The 22,139-nt window shown below is 33.3% G+C and overlaps 2 protein-coding genes and 2 non-coding genes across 4 annotated transcripts in view; 3 read left to right on the top strand and 1 right to left on the bottom strand.

The window, feature by feature from the left end:
• Positions 1 to 4,131: 4,131 nt before the first annotated feature.
• The window catches only part of LOC149497489 (uncharacterized), a 137,308-nt gene continuing 119,300 nt past the window's right edge, over positions 4,132 to 22,139 (bottom strand). Inside the window, exons 5-10 of the mRNA XM_089719193.1 lie at positions 9,002 to 9,974; positions 7,936 to 8,933; positions 7,605 to 7,756; positions 7,114 to 7,367; positions 4,663 to 4,750; positions 4,132 to 4,524 (exon numbers count right to left, since the gene is read on the bottom strand). Coding sequence (XP_089575319.1) covers positions 4,132 to 4,524; positions 4,663 to 4,750; positions 7,114 to 7,367; positions 7,605 to 7,756; positions 7,936 to 8,933; positions 9,002 to 9,974 — 2,858 coding nt within the window. The remainder of the gene's footprint in view (positions 4,525 to 4,662; positions 4,751 to 7,113; positions 7,368 to 7,604; positions 7,757 to 7,935; positions 8,934 to 9,001; positions 9,975 to 22,139) is intronic.
• On the top strand, positions 12,265 to 12,371 carry LOC149497494 (small nucleolar RNA R71). The gene has a single exon (XR_016320290.1). It is a non-coding gene; the product is annotated as a small nucleolar RNA R71 (small nucleolar RNA).
• Positions 18,476 to 19,452, top strand: LOC149497493 (sucrose synthase 2-like). The gene is made up of 2 exons (XM_089719555.1): positions 18,476 to 18,790; positions 18,883 to 19,452. The coding sequence occupies exons 1-2, from the start codon at positions 18,509 to 18,511 to the stop codon at positions 19,015 to 19,017; spliced, it is 417 nt and encodes a 138-aa protein (XP_089575681.1). The 5' UTR covers positions 18,476 to 18,508; the 3' UTR covers positions 19,018 to 19,452.
• TRNAG-UCC (transfer RNA glycine (anticodon UCC)) lies at positions 21,520 to 21,591 on the top strand. Its single transcript has one exon. It is a non-coding gene; the product is annotated as a tRNA-Gly (tRNA).

The raw sequence follows: 22,139 nt of genomic DNA, 5'->3' as shown, positions 1-22,139 counted from the left end.
GTTTATATTTTAGAAATGCTAAAAGTGTTAATGGATTTAATGTTCTAAAACTGAAATAAGTCTTATCTTCTCTGAATATTAGAACTCTGGAATTCTGATAAGTGAATATACCAAGTTCTAAACTGTTCTTCTATTTTCAGTATATTTCACTACTTGAGTTTCTAATCAGTTTTCTAAATTTGATTAAAGCTCTGTGAAGCAGTTCTAATTTCAATAATTGTCTTACACACAGTCTTATATGATTTTCTAAACTTTATGAGAAAGTTCTAAATACAATAGCTTTTCGTCATAAAGAAGTTCTAATATTGAATAAGACATTGTGAAGCAGTTCTAATTAATAGCTGCACTTTGCATAATCTGTCTATAGAACACTGTGAGGAAGTTCTAATCCATAATTTATTCTTACAAGTTCTCTATTTTTCTGCTGCACTTAGAATTCTATATTTAATTTTAAAATCTAAAATATTTTTAGAAACCACAATTCACCCCTCCTCTTGGGTTATGCCATACATATACGGGGATTATGGGTCCCGTATATGTATGGCACAACCCAAGAGGGGGGTGAATTGAGTTTTCTAAAAACAGATATAAATTTTAGAATTTCAAAACAAAATATAGAATTTTAAGTGCAGCGGAAAAAATATAGAACTTGTGAGAATAGAATATGGATTAGAATCACCTCACAATGTTCTATTCATAAAAGATAGAAAGTCTGTGCAGAGTGCAGCTATTGATTAGAACTGTTTCACACTGACTTAATCAATATTAGAACTTCTTTATGAAGGAAAGCTATTGAAATTAGAACTTCCTCATAAAGTTTAGAAAATCATATAAGACTGTGTGAGAGACAGTTATTGAATTTAGAACTGCTTCACAAAGCCTTAACCAAGTATCAGAACTACTTTATGATGGAAAGCTATTGTAATTAGAACTTCCTGATAAAGTTTAGAAAATTAATTAGAAACCCAAGCAGTGAAATATACTGTGAATAGAAGAACTGTTTAGAACATGGTATATTCACTTATCAGAATTTCAGAGTTCTAATGTTCAGAAAAGATAAGACTTATTACAGTTTTAGAACATCAAATTCATTTTCAACTTTAGCATTTCTAAAATATAAACAGAAGTGTAATAAAAGCAGTATCAAGCAAACTTCAGAAATTAAAAGATCAACACAGTAATTTATAGTGGTTTGGCACTAACTCGCCTACATCCACTCCCCAAGACGCATCTTGAGATCCTCAACTATGTTATCTCTTTTCAAGGGAAAGAGACAAACCAACAGTACAAGGCAATAGATCAACACCTAGATCTACCCTTTTAACCCACTAGATTTTCCAAAGGTTCTAGTTAATCTCAACCCTTTCTGTTTTTGGCAAAGTACAGAAACTCAATTCAAGACATTAGAATCTCACACAAGGAAAATGTCGCTTGATAACCTCTTTCACAATAGCTTCTAACCTAAGCTATTACACACAAGTTTATCAAATAAAAACCTGTCTACTATAGATTACAAAATCTAAATAGACAGAAAGAAATGCACATATAAACACAGGAAAAACAGTTTATCAGATTAGAAAATCGTTTAGAACACAGAACCGTTTTTCAAAAGTAGTTAACAAAATTCTTTTCTCTTTAAAGATAAAAACTTGAAGTATAAAGATGAAAAGAAAAATGGGGGGTAGAGAGTAAGTTTTGAGAGAAACAGATTTGATCAATGAGAGAATGCTCTTAAAACAAAAACTCTTACTTCACCAACGTTTTAAGAGTGAAACACTCCTTTATATAGAGAGATATGAAGCTCTCGCTTTTGGAAAGAGAATATTTCATTTTGAAATCAGAATATCTTCTTTCCTTATTTAGAAGATATGAAAATCTTTGTTTCCAAAAATTTATTTTATCCTTTTTGGTAAGAGAATAAAACACGATTTTACTTTCCTATAAACAAAAGATTTTCGGCAGCATTTTGTTATGGAAAATATTTTTACGAAAAGATGCTCTTACTAAAAACAAAAAAGATTCTTCCGTCGTTTTTAAGGTAAGAGAATAAATTGAAGTGCTTTAGATCTTCAAAAGATATTTCCGAAAAGATAATGTATGATTTATTACCAAAATCGTTTAGAGATAAAATCTCTTTAGTTTTAGGTAATTAAATCATTTTGATTTTAAAGAATATTTTTCGAAAACAAATAAAAGAATTTATTTTGAAAAATCTAATTTCCGAAAAATATTTTTGTTGAGAGAAAAATTAATTTATGTGCTCATATATGAATTTTCTCTCTATCCTACAATGTATCCTAAATACCTAATCACTAGGGTTTTTGGATTATCTTCACACACTCTGGATTTTGTAGGACTTGCCTTGTACGATTTCTTTCCATAAGAATTCTGCATAAAATAATATTAGCACAAATAACATAATTTAAATTTATTTGTTTTGTTTTTAATCATCAAAATCCGAGATTAGAACTTGACCCTTGAGCCAACAGGAGCCACAATGTAGATTTGAATACTCTATAAAGGAGAGTATTAGGCGAAGTGAAAAGACGCCACCCCTATTTCGCTAACATAGCCACATTGAAACAATGAAAATCCCTAAAACCCATTCCCCCTTCTTTTTTACTCCCACACATTCGATTCTAAGCTATCCAATGGAGCTTTTTCTCACTACCCTTCGAACCCCACCAAAAACTATTCATCATTTTTTCCAACTCATCACATAGACATAGAGGCAATTCAAAGATGCTCATGCAATAAGCCGGTAATGCTTGAATCACTGACTTAATAAGTATCTCTCTCCCTGCTTTGGAAAGAAATCTATTAGACCAGCTGTTTATATGCTTCCACATTCTTTCTTTTAGGAAACCAAGAACTTGTCGTTTGTTCTTGCTGATTAGAGAAGGTAGCCCCAGGTAAAACCCACCTCAAAGGGGTTAAACACGCCCAGAATATGGCGGATATCGTCTTTCACAGTCTTGCTAGTATTCGTGCTGAAAGTAATGCAAGACTTCTGAAAATTAATCAATTGACCAGAAGCCAGCTCATATGTAGCTAAGATCCCTTTAACATTAGTTGCTTCAGCATTGGATGCTTTGAAGGAGAAAAGTGAGTCATCTGCGAAAAATAAATGGGATATTATGGGACACCCTCTACCAGCTTTACCACCATGAATCTTACCACACCTATCCGCTTCTGTGAAGAGTATCGACAAACCTTCTGCACATTCCAAAAATAAGTAGGGCGATATAGGATCCCCTTGACGTAAACCTCATCTAGGAACAATAGAGCCAATAGTATTCCCATTAACAATAACTGAATATTTAACAGAAGTCATACACATCTTCATCCAATTTACCCACATAGCACAGAACCCATTTTCTCAAGCATGGCACAAACATACTCCCAACAAACTTTTTCATAGGCTTTACTGATATCATTTTTCAGCGCACAATTTCCACATCTACTTTTACTTGGCTTCTTAAGATTATGCATAATTTCAAAGGAGATTAAAATATTATCAGTGATAAGCCTCTAAGGTATAAAAGCAGACTGATAGCAAGAGATAATATTTGGTAACACAAATTTTAATCGGTTCGCTATGATTTTAGACATAATCTTGTAGAGCACGTTACACAATGAAATAGGTCTAAAATCAGTGATAAAATCTGGTCTATCTTTCTTGGGGATCAAAATAATTAAGGTGTCATTTAGAGAGTCCGGGAAAATACCTTGTTGTAGCCAATGGTTACAGGCGACTACCAAATCTCCACCAATTAAAGGCCAAAATTTCTGATAGAAAGCAGGGTTCAAACCATTCGGGCCTAGCACTTTATCAGGACCCATTTGAAAAACTGCTTCTTTTGCTTCTTCTAACGAGATGGGAGCTGTCAACATGCAATTATCTTCATCTCGTATTGTACTGCGTACCAACCTCAAAATGGACTGAAAATTTGTGGCATTATGTGTAAAGAGATGAGTGAAATAGTCAACAAATAGTTCCTGCTTTGCACACTCCATTTCAACCCACTACCTTGCATTGTTTTGTAGTTTATCAATAGAATTCCTGCGTGTTCTTGCTTTGATTTTACCATGGAAATACTTGCTGTTTCTATCACCATGCCGCAGCCAAAATTATTTACTGAGCTGTCTTCTTCTGGCATCCTCCTGCGCTAGAATATTGCCCCACTCTCTAATTAAAGCTGAGTTATCGGCAAAAGGATCAACCTCTTTAGCAAAATCGATAGCACGCTTCAAGCTATTCTTTTTCTTCCAAAATCTCAAATTTCTATCCACACCCCAACGTTGCAGTGCGTCTATACAATATTTTTTGCGGATCATTATATCAGACCCCATGGAGGAGGACCAACTGTCTCGAACTACTCCAACCAGATCTTCGTCATGAAGCCAAGCATTATCAAAACGGAACTTCCTCTCCTTCCTACGAGATACCTCACTCTCCACCGTTGAAACTAACAATGGATCATGGTCCGATGTTGGTGAAACCAACGTAGTCATAGAAGCTTCCTGGAATAAACAGGACCAGCGATTATTAGCAATAACACAGTCAAGTTTCTCACGAGTGATAATTCGTCCAAATCGTTTTAAGAACTAAGTAAATTTATATCCTTTAGCAGGGATATCACATAAATCACTCTCCATGACCGCCTCCTTGAAACCATTCAACAAGTATCTAGGATATTTGTTTCCACCAATCTTCTCCGAATCAGCCAATAGATGGCCGGTGTTGAATCTGCCAAAATTAATAATCTCACTACCAATTTAAAGAACTTGAAGAAAATGGTGAGTAAAGTCGAAATCCACAGAGACTAGAGATTAAAAATATTATTTTTAAAACCAGAAAATAAAAATGAATTATGAATGGGAGGATTGAAAAAATTATTGAATCTAGCAAAAATAGTAATTTAAAAATGGGAAATTCAATTGGAGAAATATTTCCAGCCAAGGTCAATCTTGTACTAGTTCTTCGTGTTGATTGCTGAATTCAAATTGACTCATTAACATAATCAATAAATTGGTTATGGTTACCAAAAATGCTTTAAACAGCCTAGTCTTTCCGTAGTAACAGAATAAGCAAGACAACGCGCTTTGATTAATCCCTTACCAAATACTAATTTTGACACGCGCCTAAAATTAAAATATATTGGTAGCATTAAGAATAAGAAAGACCCAATTCAATCTAATAAACAACATGTGTAGTCTATTAAAGAAGATTGTTTATCCCTTTAATATAAATTGAAAATCTGGCTCTAAACAAGCTATATTAATTGCTACAAATTGTTAACTCAATCAAACAATTACGGATTTGATTGTATTAACTAGCACCTGTCACTCTAAATTAATCAAATAACTGGCCATTTACTTAATTAAATAGAACAACAATATCCATCTAAACCATTAATTGCAAGAGATAAACAAATATTGAAGAGTTAAATGAGTAAAAAGAAGAACAATTCTCACAACACTTCGGTAGAACTAGCACTTGATTAAACCTTAAGCTGGAATTGAAAGAATTCAGCCACGTATGGCCATTTCCAAGCTTACAAACTAAAGAAAAGAATTATTAACTCAAAACTCCGATATCCCAACTAATAACCAATCTCTCCCTTTTATAGAAGAGAAGAGAAGAATATTTCAAAGGAAACTGAGAAAAATATATTTACAATCAAATCAAATCCAACAAAATAAAATCCCATGATCCTCTCTATTCTTCAAAACCTTTGAATAAATCTTCCAAAAAGAATCCAGCAGCTCCTCATCCTCTGACTTAGTGATTTTGTCCCAAAAAGGCAAATAAATGGAGTCAAACTAATACCTGCATCTATTTAATCACATAGACCAACAAACCCATCAAAAATACCAAATTATATGACTAAAATAGTCGCATTTTCATAGGTTATTCAGTACAAATAATAAACCCATCAAATTCCCCCACACTTAATATTTGCTTGTCCTCAAGGAAAAACTCAATCTACACAAAAGGAAATTCACCCAACTCTTCACAACTCTTATAAGAACATCTTTAGAAAAGCAACCTTAATTACAAAAGTAAAGCTGAGTTGAATATTCAAATCTGAAATCTATGGAGAATAAAGAATTGAATTTACATTCTTTCAAACATAATAGACTAGGCTTGAACTTTGTAATTTTAAACATGCAATTTAAATTCCATAGCAATTAAACCATTGCTTAAAGAATTATTTGTTAAACAGCTTGGTCACAGAAAATCATTGCGATCACACACAAAACAAATAATGTTAAACTTTTATTTATTTATTTATTTATTTTTGTTTTGTTTTGTTTTGTTTTGTTTTTTTTTTTTTTTTGTTTTTTTTTTGTGCTTGAACATTTATCAATTGCCTGAGTGTGTCATCATTGGTAACCCGCTTGCGGGTACTTGGAGTCACAAACTCAAGTGGCTACTAACACTACTCTTTGCCCAAACTCGGACAGCGGAGTACCTCGACTGCTCAAGTCTTAATTTAATTACTTGCTTTTTTTTTTTTTTTTTTTGATTTAGTAACCTTAAATTCAAAAGTAAACACACACATACTCATCTCCATACCCAAGCTGTTTATACAATAATTGGAAAAGCAATGGATGTGAATTATGATCAAGCAATTCAGAAATTTAACCATGATTCATTCAAGCCTCATATATTATGTCAAAAAGAATAACTAAATTCAATAATTTATTCTAAATGGACAAGAGATAATAGTTACCAAATTAACTTTACTTAAGTAATTAAGAGGGTTTTTCTATTGAATTCAAAGGGTTGTTCTAAGTTAAGATCTAATCATCAGAATTTACCCAAAATCAATATCAAATTCAAGCAAATATTAGAACAAATTACTCACATTTTAACGAGACCCAACAAAATTGTTGCTGATTATTACAATACCCAGCAAAATTTAACCAAAACAATTAGCAATTGAACCCAAATTTCAGCAAATTTAGAACCCTATTTCATATTAATGATTTTTCTAGCTCAAAATTCCCTCCCCCACACTTAAATTACATTGTCCCAATGTAAGACCCAACACAAATCCAAGCAAATAAAAACAGAAATTGAAATTTATGTCCAAGAAAACTTACCTGAACTGCTGGACTTGTGATCTAAAACCAAAACAAGGGATGCATCTATTGGGTACAAAACCTTTGAACACTACGACTAGAAGAAGAGGGAATGGCTCCGAAGCTACTGATTGGGCTCTGTTTTTGCTAGCGTTGGGCAATCTGAACAGAGACTGAACGATCTCTGCTTCGCGTGGAGGAGAGAGTCTGGGAATGTCGGCTGAATGACATTCACTTCTCCTTTTCTTTTCTTTTGTTCTCACCTTACTCACGTGCTGTATATATGAGTCAAAAACAAAATAGGAGAACATAATATAATAAGAAAAAGCCCACACTTGACGCTTATAAGGCCTATTAAAATTTCATATTCCATTAAAACTCTCCTAAGGAAAGATCACGGCTTCTGCATCCAAAAATAATCAAATTGGATCATTTTATTAAAGAAGATGACTAAAAATAAATAAAATTAAAATAAAACAAAAAGAAACTTTATTATTTTTTTATTCATCTACTCTTTTATTTTCAAACTTCCTACTTTCAAACTGAACTTTAGGAATTTCCAATGATATTTCCTCTGTTGTTGATCGAAATCCCTCATAGAATGGTTTCAATCGACGCCCATTAACCTTAAAAATTTTATTAGTCTCTAAACTCTGAATTTCCACTGCACCATGATGAAAAATATTGATAACCACAAAGGTCCAATCCATCTTGACCTTAACTTTCCTGGAAACAATTTCAGTCTTGAATGATAGAGTAAAACTTTCTGGCCAATTAAAAATTGCTTTCTTGAAATTGAATTATCATGAAAGGCCTTAGTTTTCTCCTTATAAATTCGAGAACTCTCATAAGCATCATTTCTAATCTCTTCCAGCTCCTGTAATTGCAACTTCCTATGTTCTCCAACAGCATCCACGTCCATATTGCACTTCTTTACAACCCAATAAGCTCGATGTTCTAATTCCACCGGTAAATGGCATGGTTTCCCAAAAACCATTCGGTAAGGAGACATTCCTATAGGTGTTTTATAGGCTGTGCGATACGCCCACAGAGCATCATCTAAATGCAAACTCCAATCCTTCCGATTTGGACTCACTGTTTTCTCCAGAATTGACTTAATTTCCCTATTCGATACTTTCGCTTGCCCGCTTGTTTGAGGATGGTAGGCAGTAGAAGTTCGATGAGTAACCCCATATTTCTTAAAGAGAGCTTCCATTGTCTTATTACAAAAATGTGTCCCTCGATCGCTAATGATAGCTCTTGGAGTTCCAAACCTGGCAAAAATATTAGACTTCACAAAATCCACAACAGTTTTAGCATTATCATTTCGACAAGCCTTAGCTTCTACCCACTTAGAAACATAATCAACAGCAAGCAATATGTAAGTGTAACCAAAAGAAGCAGGAAAAGGACCCATGAAGTCTATACCCCATACATCAAAAATTTCACAAATCAAAATAGGATTAAGGGGCATTTGATCTCTATGTCCTAAATTTCCAGTTCTTTGACAATTAGCACAAGCTTTACAAAAAATATATGAATCATGGAATAATGTTGGCCAATAAAATCCACATTTAAGAACCTTACGAGCTGTTCTCTTAGGTCCAAAATGACCACCACAAGCATAAGAATCACAAAATGTAAGAATGGACTCAACCTCATCATTAGTGACACACCTTCTAATTATTTGATCTGAACAATATTTCCACAAATAAGGGTCATCCCAAGCATAGTATTTGGCATCACTTTTAATTTTATCTTTTTCATGCTTAGTTAAATCATCAGGCAATGATCTAGTAACTAAGTAATTGACAATGTCAGCAAACCAAGGAGTACTATTGCTTAAAGAGAAAAGATACTCATATGGAAATGCATCATTTAAAGGTAGAGTTTCCTCTGTCAAAGGTACCCGGCTAAGATGTCTGCCACCAAATTTTCAGACCCCCTCTTATCTCTAATTTCTACATCAAATTCTTGCAATAACAAGGTCCATCTTATGAGCCTAGGTTTAGCTTCTTTCTTCTTCAACAAATATCGCAGAGCTGCATGATCAGAAAACACAATAACCTTAGTGCAAAGCAAATAAGAATGGAATTTTTCTAAAGCAAATACAATAGCTAACAGTTCTTTTTCCGTTGTGGAGTAGTTGCTTTGAGTACTATCAAGTGTTGTTGAGGCATAATAAATAACATGAGGTTCCTTGCCAATTTTCTGCCCAAGAACAGCCCCTACAGCATGATTGCTAGTGTCACACGTTATCTCAAATGGAAAATTCCAGTTTGGAGCTTGAACAATAGGGGCTGTGATCAACTTCTCTTTCAATATGTCAAATGCTTGCTTACAGGCTTCATCAAACTGAAAATCAACATCCTTTTGCAAGAGTTTACATAAAGGTTGAGCAATATTTGAGAAGTCCTTGATAAATCGCCGATAAAAGCCTGTGTGTCCAAGAAAAGAGCGAACTTCCCGTACACTTACGGGGTAAAGTAAAGATTTTATAACATCGACTTTTGCCTTATCTACCTCTATACCCCTAGAAGAAACAATATGACCCAAAATAAGCCCTTGATCAACCACAAAATGACATTTTTCATAATTAAGAACAATGTTAGATTCTAAGCATCTTCCCAAAACTTTTTCAAGATTTATTAAACATTCATCAAAAGAATTTCCATAAACAGTAAAATCGTCCATAAAAACTTCTATAATGTTCTCTACAAAATCAGAAAAGATACTTACCATACATCGTTGAAACGTTGCTGGGGCATTGCAAAGCCTAAACGGCATTCGTCGGTAAGCAAAAGTTCCGAATGGACATGTGAATGTTGTCTTTTCTTGATCTTCGGGTGCAACTGGAATTTGATAAAAACCTGAATGTCCATCTACACAATAATAATGAGTTCTACCCGCTAACCTTTCAAGCATCTGGTCAATAAATGGCACCGGAAAGTGGTCTTTCCTCATTGCTGCATTTAGTTTCCTGTAATCTACACAAACACGCCATCCATTTTGAACTCGAGTAGGAACTAACTCACCATCGGGATTTTCTACCACAGTAATGCCCGTTTTTTCTTAGGTACTACATGAACGGGGCTTACCCACTTGCTATCCAAAATTGGATAAATCACACCAGAATCCAAAAGCTTTACGATTTCTTTCTTGACAACCTCCATCATAGGTGGGTTAAGACGCCTCTGTGCTTCTCTCCTTGGCCTGCTATCTTCTTCAAACAAAATTTTATGCATGCATATGGATGGACTTATGCCTTTAATGTCAGCAATAGTCCACCCTATAGCATTCTTATACTTCATAAGGACCTGAATTAACTTCTCCTCCTCCTCCTTCTTGAGTTTATTTGAAATAATCACTGGAAGGGTTTCTTCTTCACCCAAAAACACATACTTCAATTGTTGGGGCAGCGGCTTAAGCTCTAATTTTGGTGGCTGCAAAACAGAAGGCAAAAGAGCATGGTGACATTTAGGTAAATTAATTATAGGTCCATCACTTACCTTAGGGTCTTGTGCTTTTAACGCAAGCACCACTTCATGCAATTCTTCTTCAATCACAAACTTTTCTTCAAGCTTTCCAAGGCTCTCTGAATTGAAGTCATTGCAAAGCACAACCTTAAGCTTATCTTCTTCATTCAAATGAAGCACTTTTTCAATCAATGGTTCAATAACATCTATGCCACAAATGGAAGAAACATCATTGGGAAATTTCATGGCATCATAAACATTAAATTTAATCACCTCACCATCAAATTCCATAGTTAATGTCCCCTCATACACATTTATCTTAGTTCTAGCGGTACTAAGAAAGGGTCTTCCAAGCAGTAAATTATAGGAATTAGAAGATTTATCATCCTCCATATCAATAACATAAAAATTTGCTGGAAATATTAAGTTATTCACCGAAACTAACACATCTTCCAACACTCCCTTGGGGTAAACTATAGATCTATTGGCAAGAACAATAAGTATCCCAGTTTCTTTTAAAGGGCCAGCATTTAGTTGCAAATAAATAGAATAAGGCATTACATTTATTGATGCTCCTAAATCACACATAGCCCTATCAATCCCGAAATTACCAATTTGACAAGGTATGGCAAACATACCTTTGTCTTTGCATTTTTGGGGTAATTTTCTTTGAAGCACAGCAGAAACATTTTCTCCCACATCAATATACCCAGATAATTTCTTTTTATTAGTGCACAACTCTTTAAGAAACTTTGCGTATCTGGGTATTTTCTTGATAGCATCGAGTAGTGGAATATTGATTTCCACTTTCCGGAATATGTCAAGAATTTCTTTCTCTTCTTCTTCCCTCTTAGACTTGGCAAATCTTTGAGGAAAAGGGGACTGAATCTTCAGAATTTCAGACTTCTCCAACTTCGCACCATCGGTTGGCTTGACCTTCTCTACTTCTTCCTCCGGTACCAAGTCACGTACACAATTTTTTGCTGTTGGAATTTCCAGCTCCTTGCCACTCCTCAAAGTAATTGCATTTGCATTCTGTTTCGGATTCAAAATAGTTTGAGAAGGTAACTTACCTTGAGACTCTAACTTACCCAATGAAGTGGCTAATTGGCTAACTTGGTTCTCCAAATTTTGGATGCTAGTTCGTGTCTCTTGCTGAAATTGCATAGTGTTAGTAGCACCTGATTTAACATCAGGTGCTGGCTGCCTATTCTGAAATTTTGGAAAATTTGACGGCTTTGTTCCGTAGCTCAAATTTGGATGGTCTCGCCAGCCCGAATTATAGGTATTTGAATACGGATCATATTTCCGTTGAGGACCTAAAAAATTTCCCATTGCATTGGCTTGTTCTCGACTTTCATCTTGCAAAGTTGGACACATGTCTGTAGGATGTCCAGTATAGGCGCAAATTCCACAAGCTTTAACTTGCTGCCCTTTTCCTACAACTAAATTCCGAACCAAAGATGTTAAATCATTAATTTTATTTTCAAGAGAAGAAACACTTACCTCATTAATATTTCTCGAAGGTTCATGGCGAGACCTGAATTGTTGAGAATTTGCAGCCATCGTGGAAAGCAATTCCCTTGCAGCTTGGGGAGTTTTATTATCGATTGCTCCACCACTTGCTGCATCTATCATTTGCCTCTCCATAGGTAATAAACCTTCATAAAAATACTGTATTAAGGCTTGATCAGAAAATCCATGTTGCGGACAGCTAGCGGACATTTTCTTAAATCTCTCCCAATACTCATGTAGAGTTTCATTATTCTTTTGTCGACTCCCACAAATATCTCTTCTAATGCTGGCAGCCCTTGAAGCAGGAAAGAATTTATCTAAGAAAGTTCTTACCATTTCTGTCCATGACGTAATAGATTCAGACGGCAAATAAAATAACCACTCTTTGGCAGAATCGGCTAAAGAGAAAGGAAAAGCTCTTAATTTTATTTGTTCCTCAGAAATTCCATGGGGTTTCATGGTAGAGCATACAACATGAAATTCCTTTAAATGTTTGTGAGGATCTTCATCCAACAAACCTCTAAAAGTGGGCAATAATTGGATCAAACCTGATTTAAGCTCAAATGCAGCCTCTAAGGCTGGGTATGTGATGCAAAGAGGAGTTTGATTAATTGGAGGTGTTGCCAACTCCCTTAATGTTCTCTGATCAGCCATCTCCTCTTCCGGTTCAAACTCACCTGAACTTTCAGAAAGTTCAAGAACAACAGTCTCTTCTGGGTGTGAAGTAGTTGTAGGAACTTCAGGATCAATTGTTTGCTCTAGAGTTACTGTAGCAGCTGTAGACAATTGTTTCTTCTGCTTTGCCTCTTTTCTCAATCGTCTAGCAGTTTTCTCGATTTCAGAATCGTATTGGAGGTCGCCTGTACTATCTGATCTGGTCATAAAAAAAAACAATATAATTAATTAACTCTAGTCCCCGGCAACGGCGCCAAAATTTGGCCGGTGTCGAATCCGCCAAAATTAATAATCTCACTACCAATTTAAAGAACTTGAAGAAAATGGTGAGTAAGGTCGAAATCCACAGAGACTAGAGATTAAAAATATTATTTTTAAAACCAGAAAATAAAAATGAATTATGAATGGGAGGATTGGAAAAATTATTGAATCTAGCAAAAATAGTAATTTAAAAATGGGAAATTCAATTGGAGAAATATTTCCAGCCAAGGTCAATCTTGTACTAGTTCTTCGTGTTGATCGCTGAATTCAAATTGACTCATTAACATAATCAATAAATTAGTTATGGTTACCAAAAATGCTTTAAACAGCCTAGTCTTTTCGTAGTAACAGAATAAGCAAGACAACGCGCTTTGATTAATCCCTTACCAAATACTAATTTTGACACGCGCCTAAAATTAAAATATATTGGTAGCATTAAGAATAAGAAAGACCCAATTCAATCTAATAAACAACATGTGTAGTCTATTAAAGAAGATTGTTTATCCCTTTAATATAAATTGAAAATCTGGCTCTAAACAAGCTATATTAATTGCTACAAATTGTTAACTCAATCAAACAATTACGGATTTGATTGTATTAACTAGCACCTGTCACTCTAAATTAATCAAATAACTAGCCATTTACTTAATTAAATAGAACAACAATATCCATCTAAACCATTAATTGCAAGAGATAAACAAATATTGAAGAGTTAAATGAGTAAAAAGAAGAACAATTCTCACAACACTTCGGTAGAACTAGCACTTGATTAAACCTTAAGCTGGAATTGAAAGAATTCAGCCACATATGGCCATTTCTAAGCTTACAAACTAAAGAAAAGAATTATTAACTCAAAACTCTGATATCCCAACTAATAGCCCATCTCTCCCTTTTATAGAAGAGAGGAGAAGAATATTTCAAAGGAAACTGAGAAAAATATATTTACAATCAAATCAAATCCAACAAAATAAAATCCCATGATCCTCTCTATTCTTCAAAACCTTTGAATAAATCTTCCAAAAAGAATCCAGCAGCTCCTCATCCTCTGACTTAGTGATTTTATCCCAAAAAGGCAAATAAATAGAGTCAAACTAATACCTGCATCTATTTAATCACATAGACCAACAAACCCATCAAAAATACCAAATTATATGACTAAAATAGTCGCATTTTCATAGGTTATTCAGCACAAATAATAAACCCATCAATAGATTATTAAAATCCCCAACACATAACCAAGGACCATTATGTCTGTGAGATAAATTTTTAATCAATTCCCAGGAGTTCTGCCTTCTATATCTTTCTGGAAACCCATAAAAACCAGTTAGGCGCCATGAAATACCAGAGCAAAGAACCAAAGCATCAATACAATTATTTGAACAACAAGAAATGGAAACATCAAGTTCACTCTTCCAAAACAAACCAAGACCACCACTTCTCCCAATACAATCCACAGAAAAGCAAGAATCAAAACGCAATAAAGAGCAAAGTTCAACAAGCTTCATTTTATGAACTAAAGTTTCACAAAGGAACAAAATAACAGGGTGGTAAATTGCAACAAAGTCACACAGAGCTTATATTGTCCGAGGGTTGCCAAGTCCTCGACAGTTCCATGAAAAGATCCTCATTGCTTCCAGCCATCCTGCCCCACAGGATCGGCCGATGTTTGTGTCTTCGACTTATTGATGGTTGACGTGTTACCAGTTGCAGAATCACTTTTAGTAGAAACGGCAGTGGTGCTATGAGTTGTAGGAATAACTCGTTGTCTTTTTTTAGTCTCATCACTGATACACAAAGCCACATCTTCAGCTCTGCCCATTTCAAAAAAATCATCTTCCATTTTGTCAGAGTTATTTCCTTCTTCAGGATTTGAAGATGTACCGTAAAAGGAGTTACAAAAATTTCTCACCACAATGTTATCTCCTTCCAAAACGGATGTCGAATTTCTAATTGTCCAATGTGCTGAATTTCAGCGATACCAAAGGATCGGATCCAAGAACTATGTCTTCTCGCTACATGCCTCATCGGAGCACAGATACTATCATCCCAGGCCAAGATCAGCTCCTCTCTTGGTTTGGATAACCGAAGATCACAAAATGATTCTGTATGACCAGTGCGGCCACATAGAAAGCAAATCGTGTAAACCTTTTCATATTGAAAACGAACATAAGAAACCTCTCCAGACAGAGCAATTAGTTTCTTTTTACGCTTGAGAGGTTTCCTGATATCCAGTTTCACTTTGATTCGAAGGAATGCAAAAATGGCCTCCATGGATGTCTTAAAATCATATTCCAGATAAGAACCGAGGAAATCACCCAACGCTCTGGTTGTTCCTTCATCCACATTTCCATTCGGAACATCTCGAATTTGGACCCAAATATCAGCAAACAATAAAGGGATCTCTAAAGGGTTTTCTCCACTTTGGATCTGTTGCCAAATAAGAAGATGTTTAGTAAATAACCAAGGACCACCGGAGACAACCTTGTCCATATCAATCATATTGTAAAAACGGAAGAGAAAACATTTGGCTCGTACTTCTTGGATATCCATGCCGCCTAAGGGATGCCAGAGATATGCTAGCGTGTGTTTCATAGCCTCAAAATTGATTCTGCTATAAGTGAGAAACATGCCAACCAAACAGAAATTATACGGATCAACTGGAGGGTTATGAGGTTGATTAGGAAGGGAAAGCCCAATCTACTCCTCCTCATCTATAGAAAGGTGGGCGAAATCAGCTTCTATGACTGAAACGGAAAAAAGTCAGGCAAAAGGAAAGCGTTTTATGGTTTCATTGTGTTTTCATGGTTTCATGGCAAAAGAGATGAAGGCGTGCACATGGTAGGTAGCATCCAAGGCGTGTACAGGGTAGACAAAAGTTTCATTGTTTCAAGGCATCCAAGGCATGCACATGGCAGACAAGACGTGCACGTGGCAGAGGAAAAAAAATCTATATACACACTAGTATTAAGAATATGCATTGCGTGTTTTACTTCTTATTATAGCTACTTGATTTCTAATTTATAATGTTTTATTAATTATCAAGAATGATATTAATTGTTATTTTAATTTCAGTAAAAAATAAATTGAATACATAAGGAGTAAAATATAAATAAAATTATAAAAATAATTGATAGTTGGATAAAATATCTACTATAATTTGATTTTCTGTTGCATTCATGTTTTTTCTATAAATTTTGAATAAAATATTTATAAATCTAAAAATTGAAAAAAATTCATAATAATTATAAATTTTAATTTTATTGTAAAATAAAAAAATATTCACTCAACAATAAAATTAATAAAAATATTTTTTATAGAAAGTAATAATTTTTATTAAAAATAAACAATAGTAATTATAATGAGAATAAAATTAAACCAACTTATGTGGGTGTGCACCAGCTAACATTTAAATACATGAAACGATGATTAGACTTAAGACTATAATATACATAAATACAAAGTAAAATTTAGGAAACATCAAAATTCAATTATAATTGATAATGAATAACATTCATATAATTTTTTTTTTTGAAGGAACACATAGAATAATTAAAATTAATATATTATTATCAATAACAACAAGTAGAGAGATTGAGTGTTCGACGCAACTAGTAGGGAAATTTTTGATAATAAAAGTAAAAAAATCCTTGATAACAAAGTAAACAAAACTTGTATAGATAAAGTAATTACAAAGATATAGTGATGATATAAAATATAATTCCTAATTAAGATATAAAAAAATTTCTACAATGAGATTAATTAAAATTTTAATTATATAAAACTTTTCAATTAGGGATTATATTAAATTTCTTATTTTCTTTTTATAGTTTTTTGTTTTATTTTTTAGCCAACAAGATTAGATTTGAATAGTAAACTAATATAACCAAGCACATAGATCATCACCTTTATTTTTTCAATCAATAAATTTAAAATATTTAAATATATTTTTCGCAATATATGAATTTAGAAGGATTATTTTTGACAATCTTAATGATCTCTCTCCATATTCCCACTTATATATATAAACAACAACATACAATGTACATTGAAAATATAGAACATCAAAGAAGGATGATATGAAGAGATTTTCGGATGGTTTCGAGTACGAAAGTCTTGGGAGCCAAAGCATAGTTGTTTGGAACTCTTAATCGGTTGCCTGTTTAAAATCATTATGAACAGTCAAAAGAGGGAACATAAAAGAAAGATGATATGAAAGCATACAAGGGTCTTTTTCATTTTTATAGCTTGTCCAAAGAAGACGAGAGATCGAAAAAGGCGAAAGGTAAAGGGCATCAATAGCAAAAATGCGTGGTTGAATGGATATCGAGACTGACTCTTTGATTATCCAAAAGCTTACCGTCAAAAAGAGACTGACTCCTTAGGCTCAACGCATGACAACTGTAGTAAAGGGCTAGCTCCTAAAGTGTACATGGCTTCTCGAATGACTATCCAATAGAGACCCATGCGTAGGAGGCAATGTTGACACATGCCCATTATCAAGGCCCCAAGTATGCAGGTTTAGGTCAATAGCCTAGAGAAGAAAAAAAGAAAAAAACATCTTTTACTTGTGCTAGGGGTTCAGGGTTATATTGGAGGTCTCCGATGTTAACTTGATCTTATTATTGCATTAGAAATTTTACTCTTTGAGCCTTTGGTCAATCAACATTTGTGGTAATATACTATAATATTTTTAGATACACTTGAAAGTTACAAAATCTATGAAAAGCCTTCTATTTTTGTACTCTCGATTCAGTATGGTTATAATCCATTAATAGGGCCCCCTTGGATTAGTGATCATTATGCTGTCTCGTGCAAGACTGTGGTACTAATTTAATATAAGATCTGCCTTCCTTGTAAGAATATACATTGAGATGCATTTGGAAATTAAACTTGATGAAATTGCTCATGGAACTTGATCAATTTGGTAGCTGCTTGATTAAGTAATGCTTTTTATATCAACTGTTTAACTTGCATGCTCTTTCCACAGGAAGAATACTGTTGGTCAGTATGAAAGCCACACTAATTTCACTCTCTTCGAATTATATCGAGTTGTTTATAGAATTGATGTCTTTGATCCTAAGTTCAATATTGTCTCTCTTGCGGTGGATATGTCCATCTACTTCCCATATTCTGAAAAGCAAAAAAGGCTTATAGCCCTACATGGTTCCATAGAGAAGATGCTGTATAATCCTGGGCAAACTAATGAGTGGATGTGAGTCTCTTTTATTCTATAGTTTGAATACCCTATAGATTAACGTTTATGATACATATTAGAAAGCAAATAAACATTATGATTGATATGACAATATTGTTTCTAATTGTAAGAATTTAAGTTGCCGATTCAAGTTTCAAGCACCATATTTAAGAATATGGTTGGAAATATGGAATAAGACATATCAAATCTCTAGTATACAGTTTATCAATCTGATATTTCCTTTATATCTTTGCAGAGGTACACTGAAAGATAAGTCAAAGCCGTTAATTTTTCGATGGCTAGGCTGGATCTGGAAAAAAACATAACTGGGTTGGTAGAGATGTATGTTAAGAATACCAAACTGAGGGAGCTAGCGAACCTTGTTATGGTAGCTGGTTACATTGATGTGAACAAGTCCAAAGATAGGGAAGAAATTGCTGAAATTGAGAAGATGGATGAACTTGTGAAAAAGTACAACTTGGATGGGCAATTTCGATGGATAACACCCCAAACGAATCGAGCACGTAATGGTGAACTCTATTGTTACATAGTTGACACAAAAGGAGTTTTTGTGCAGGTATACAATTTTATTGTAATTTGCTATCACACTGAAGATTTGTAAAGCACTTAATGGCCTTAATTCTTCTTATTTTTCCTTTCTCTCTACAGCCTGCAGTTTATGAAGCTTTTGGGCTGACTGTTATAGAGGCCATGACTTGTGGCCTCCCAACATTCGCCACTTCCCATGGTGGTCCTACTGAGATTACTATGATCAGGATTCCACATTGTTCCATATCACTATGATCATGTTGCTGCACTTCTAGCAGATTTCTTTCAAAAGTGGAAGGAAGATCCAATCCATTAGAATAAAATCTCTGATGGAGGGCTACAGAGGATTTATGAAAGGTTAGCAATCTATATAATAACTTGAGATTTATCTTCTGCTGGTTTTGTGAGGCTCACTTAGATCTTTGAATAGGTACACATGAAAGATTTATTCTAAGAGGCTATTGACATTGGCTTGAGTATATAGTTTTTAGAAGTATGATTCCAAGCTTGACAGGCTTGAGACCCAAAGATATCTTGAGATGTTCTACATTCTGAAGTTTCGAGATTGGGTGAGTACTTGACCTGATGCTGTTTATGTCTTTCAATGTAGTGCTATTAGTTAGTGTTTCCTTCTACATTGTGACATGAAATCTGGTCAGAAACTAATCGGCAATTGATATAAGATAATATTGTACATGCACAAGTGTGTACACACTCACATATTGACATCTGATGATAATGTATAAATTTTTTGTACTATTTGAATGTTTTTTCAGAAGTTTTATATTTTTTTGTTTTAAATGAAAACCATTCTAAAAAATAATATTTATAAATTATACCCTTAATTGGCCATTATTAAGAGTATTTTAGAACATTTTAAATTTCATTAAAGGTGATATAGGAAATCTCATTATTTCCACATTTATATATAGTATAGATTTTAGTATACAAAACTTCCTATTTTCTTTGGATTTTAGTACACAATATATATATATATATATATATATATATATGGAGAATGCGGATTACCCTAATGTAATCCGCTCTTAGGCTCAATTGGGCTAACTTACAACCATTAAGCTGACCAAAATATTCGACACTAGACACACACATCATCATCTATTTCACCTAAAAAGGAGAAAAATCCAAAGCAAGTAACATACCTTAGAGAAAACTCCAATGCACCTTATCATATGCTTTTCGAAATGTCAATTTTTAAAGCAGCCACACCCTGATTACCCTTAGTTTTTCTCTTCATATTATGCAAAACCTCTTTTTATTATTGTTTATTAAGGGGTCCAATGAGCTAAAATAACATTGTGAATATACAAAAATGATAGCTTCCTCTAATTTACCAAATTGATAAAAACTTTTGTGAACCTTGCCTTTAATTTTTTTTATAAAAAACAAGATAAGGAAAATATGTCAAATTAACTCTTGAACTTTTTCAATTTAGGTATAATGTGTCAGAATACCCCCGAACTTTATAGGTTTTTGCTCTTCACCCTACTTTGACATTTCTGTCAATTTTAACCAAATTTTGACCTTTTGTAGCAATAGCACCCTCAATTATAATTAATGATGTAATTGTAAATGTTCCACTTTTGATAAAAGTTAATGAAAAATAAACTTTTAAATGTTTCCTTTGAATATCAAATTATATTCACATCTAATGCGTGACACATTTATATATTTAGAAATGTGATATTTAAGATATCAGCGATTAAAATAATTAAGAAATTATTTATTTATTTATTATTAAATGAATAATAATTTGGCTATATTATCAATCCAAAAAATTACTATAATTAAGATTTTTCATCCCAAAAATATAGATGATATAGCACAAATATGTAATTGAAAAACTATTTTTTATTAATTTAATTTTTATGCCATGTTTGGAAATTTTTTGGTTAGTAATAGAATTTATGCTATTAAATTATTATATTACCGATTTACTTAAAAAAAAATTAAAATTTAATCTATGCAACTTTATTTGTTTAGACTAATGGTTGTTTTTAAAATTTTATTTTGAATGTAAATAATATATGATTGAAGGAGATCTATGCTATAAGATTGTAATACACACTCTTTGACAAATGACAATCAAAGAGAGATCTAAATATTCCAACAAATGCAACTCAAATAGTGCTGGTTGGGTACACACATAATCCTCCGATACAAAATCATTGGTACTTTTCTATTTGTGGTTCATCAGGCTTTGACAGACGTTTGAACTTACAACATAAAAAACCTGGAGACGACTCCATCACCATGAAGACCAAAACTAAAACAATGAACTTCATATATACTAAAGCAAAAGAAAGGAGACTTTGTTAGACCAGCTCCCATCCATCCATACACAAAACAACAATGAGTTCCCTATTTTATTATTTTTAAGATACATAATGTATTCTGGTTTTAATAAAAATATTGTATTTTAGTTGAATGAAACTCATCGGAATGGGTAAATGGAAACTCTAGTGAATTCAATTTTATTTCTTTTATTTTCAAATCTAATTCAAAAGCTGCATTTTGAAAGAATTGCAGTGCTTTTACAAAAAATTAATTCATATCGTTTAACGTTTCCTCTTCTTTTGGAGACCATTATGGTTCACTGTAAATATAGCATGCCTCAACTTCTACGCAAGAAGCAAACAGTAAAGAGAGCGGTTAACATTTTAACGGAAATGCGCAAACTGATATCTTTTACTTTTTTTACATATATATAGGGAACGTTGTAAGTTGTTGTCGCTTGCGTTTGTAGTCCAACGGTTAGGATAATTGCCTTCCAAGCAATAGACCCGGGTTCGACTTCCGGCAAACGCACTATATTTGTGTTTTTTTTTTTTTTATTTTATCTTATTGATATAAACTAGTCATGGGTACTAATATATTGTCTGGATAACTATATTATTGAATTACATTTCTATTTTGAACAACTTTTCATTTGTAACTTCATGGAATTGTTTTTAGTAAAATATTAACATAGCAATAAATTAGCCACATCTTTAGTCATATATATATATATGATTGATTATTTAAGATTTGAAAATAAACATAATCATATATATTTAAAAAAAACTTCTTTAAAAAATCTATAATGTTCCGAAAACATACACTATAAAATTTGTGTGAAGGACCATTTATAAAATTGTAAAGGTTTACAAGATCATAAATGATATTTTTGATGGCTAGTTTACATAAAATTCAATCATGGATGAGAGAATGAAGATACCATATCATTAAATACACTAATCAAATTTATATTATGTTTTAACTTGATACTCTTTTCAAAAGAGATAGTTAAAAACATAATCTTGTATCCATCAATTATTTAATTAAACAAACTTATAATTAATTTTGAGATAATTAAT

This window comes from Jatropha curcas, chromosome 3, assembly GCF_041381405.1.
Source record: "Jatropha curcas cultivar XTBG-Jc1 chromosome 3, XTBG_Jcur_1.0, whole genome shotgun sequence".
Taxonomy (NCBI): Eukaryota; Viridiplantae; Streptophyta; class Magnoliopsida; order Malpighiales; family Euphorbiaceae; genus Jatropha; species Jatropha curcas.
The sequence above is the reverse complement of the archived record's forward strand: the minus strand, read 5'-3'. Positions and strand labels throughout refer to the sequence as shown.

Excerpts from the sequence above, each read along its gene's own strand:
- LOC149497493 (XM_089719555.1), top strand. The coding sequence starts at position 18,509 with ATGGCTAGGCTGGATCTGGAAAAAAACATAACTGGGTTGGTAGAGATG. Across the intron at positions 18,791-18,882 it reads CAAAAGGAGTTTTTGTGCAG|CCTGCAGTTTATGAAGCTTT; the intron begins GTATACAATTTT and ends TTCTCTCTACAG.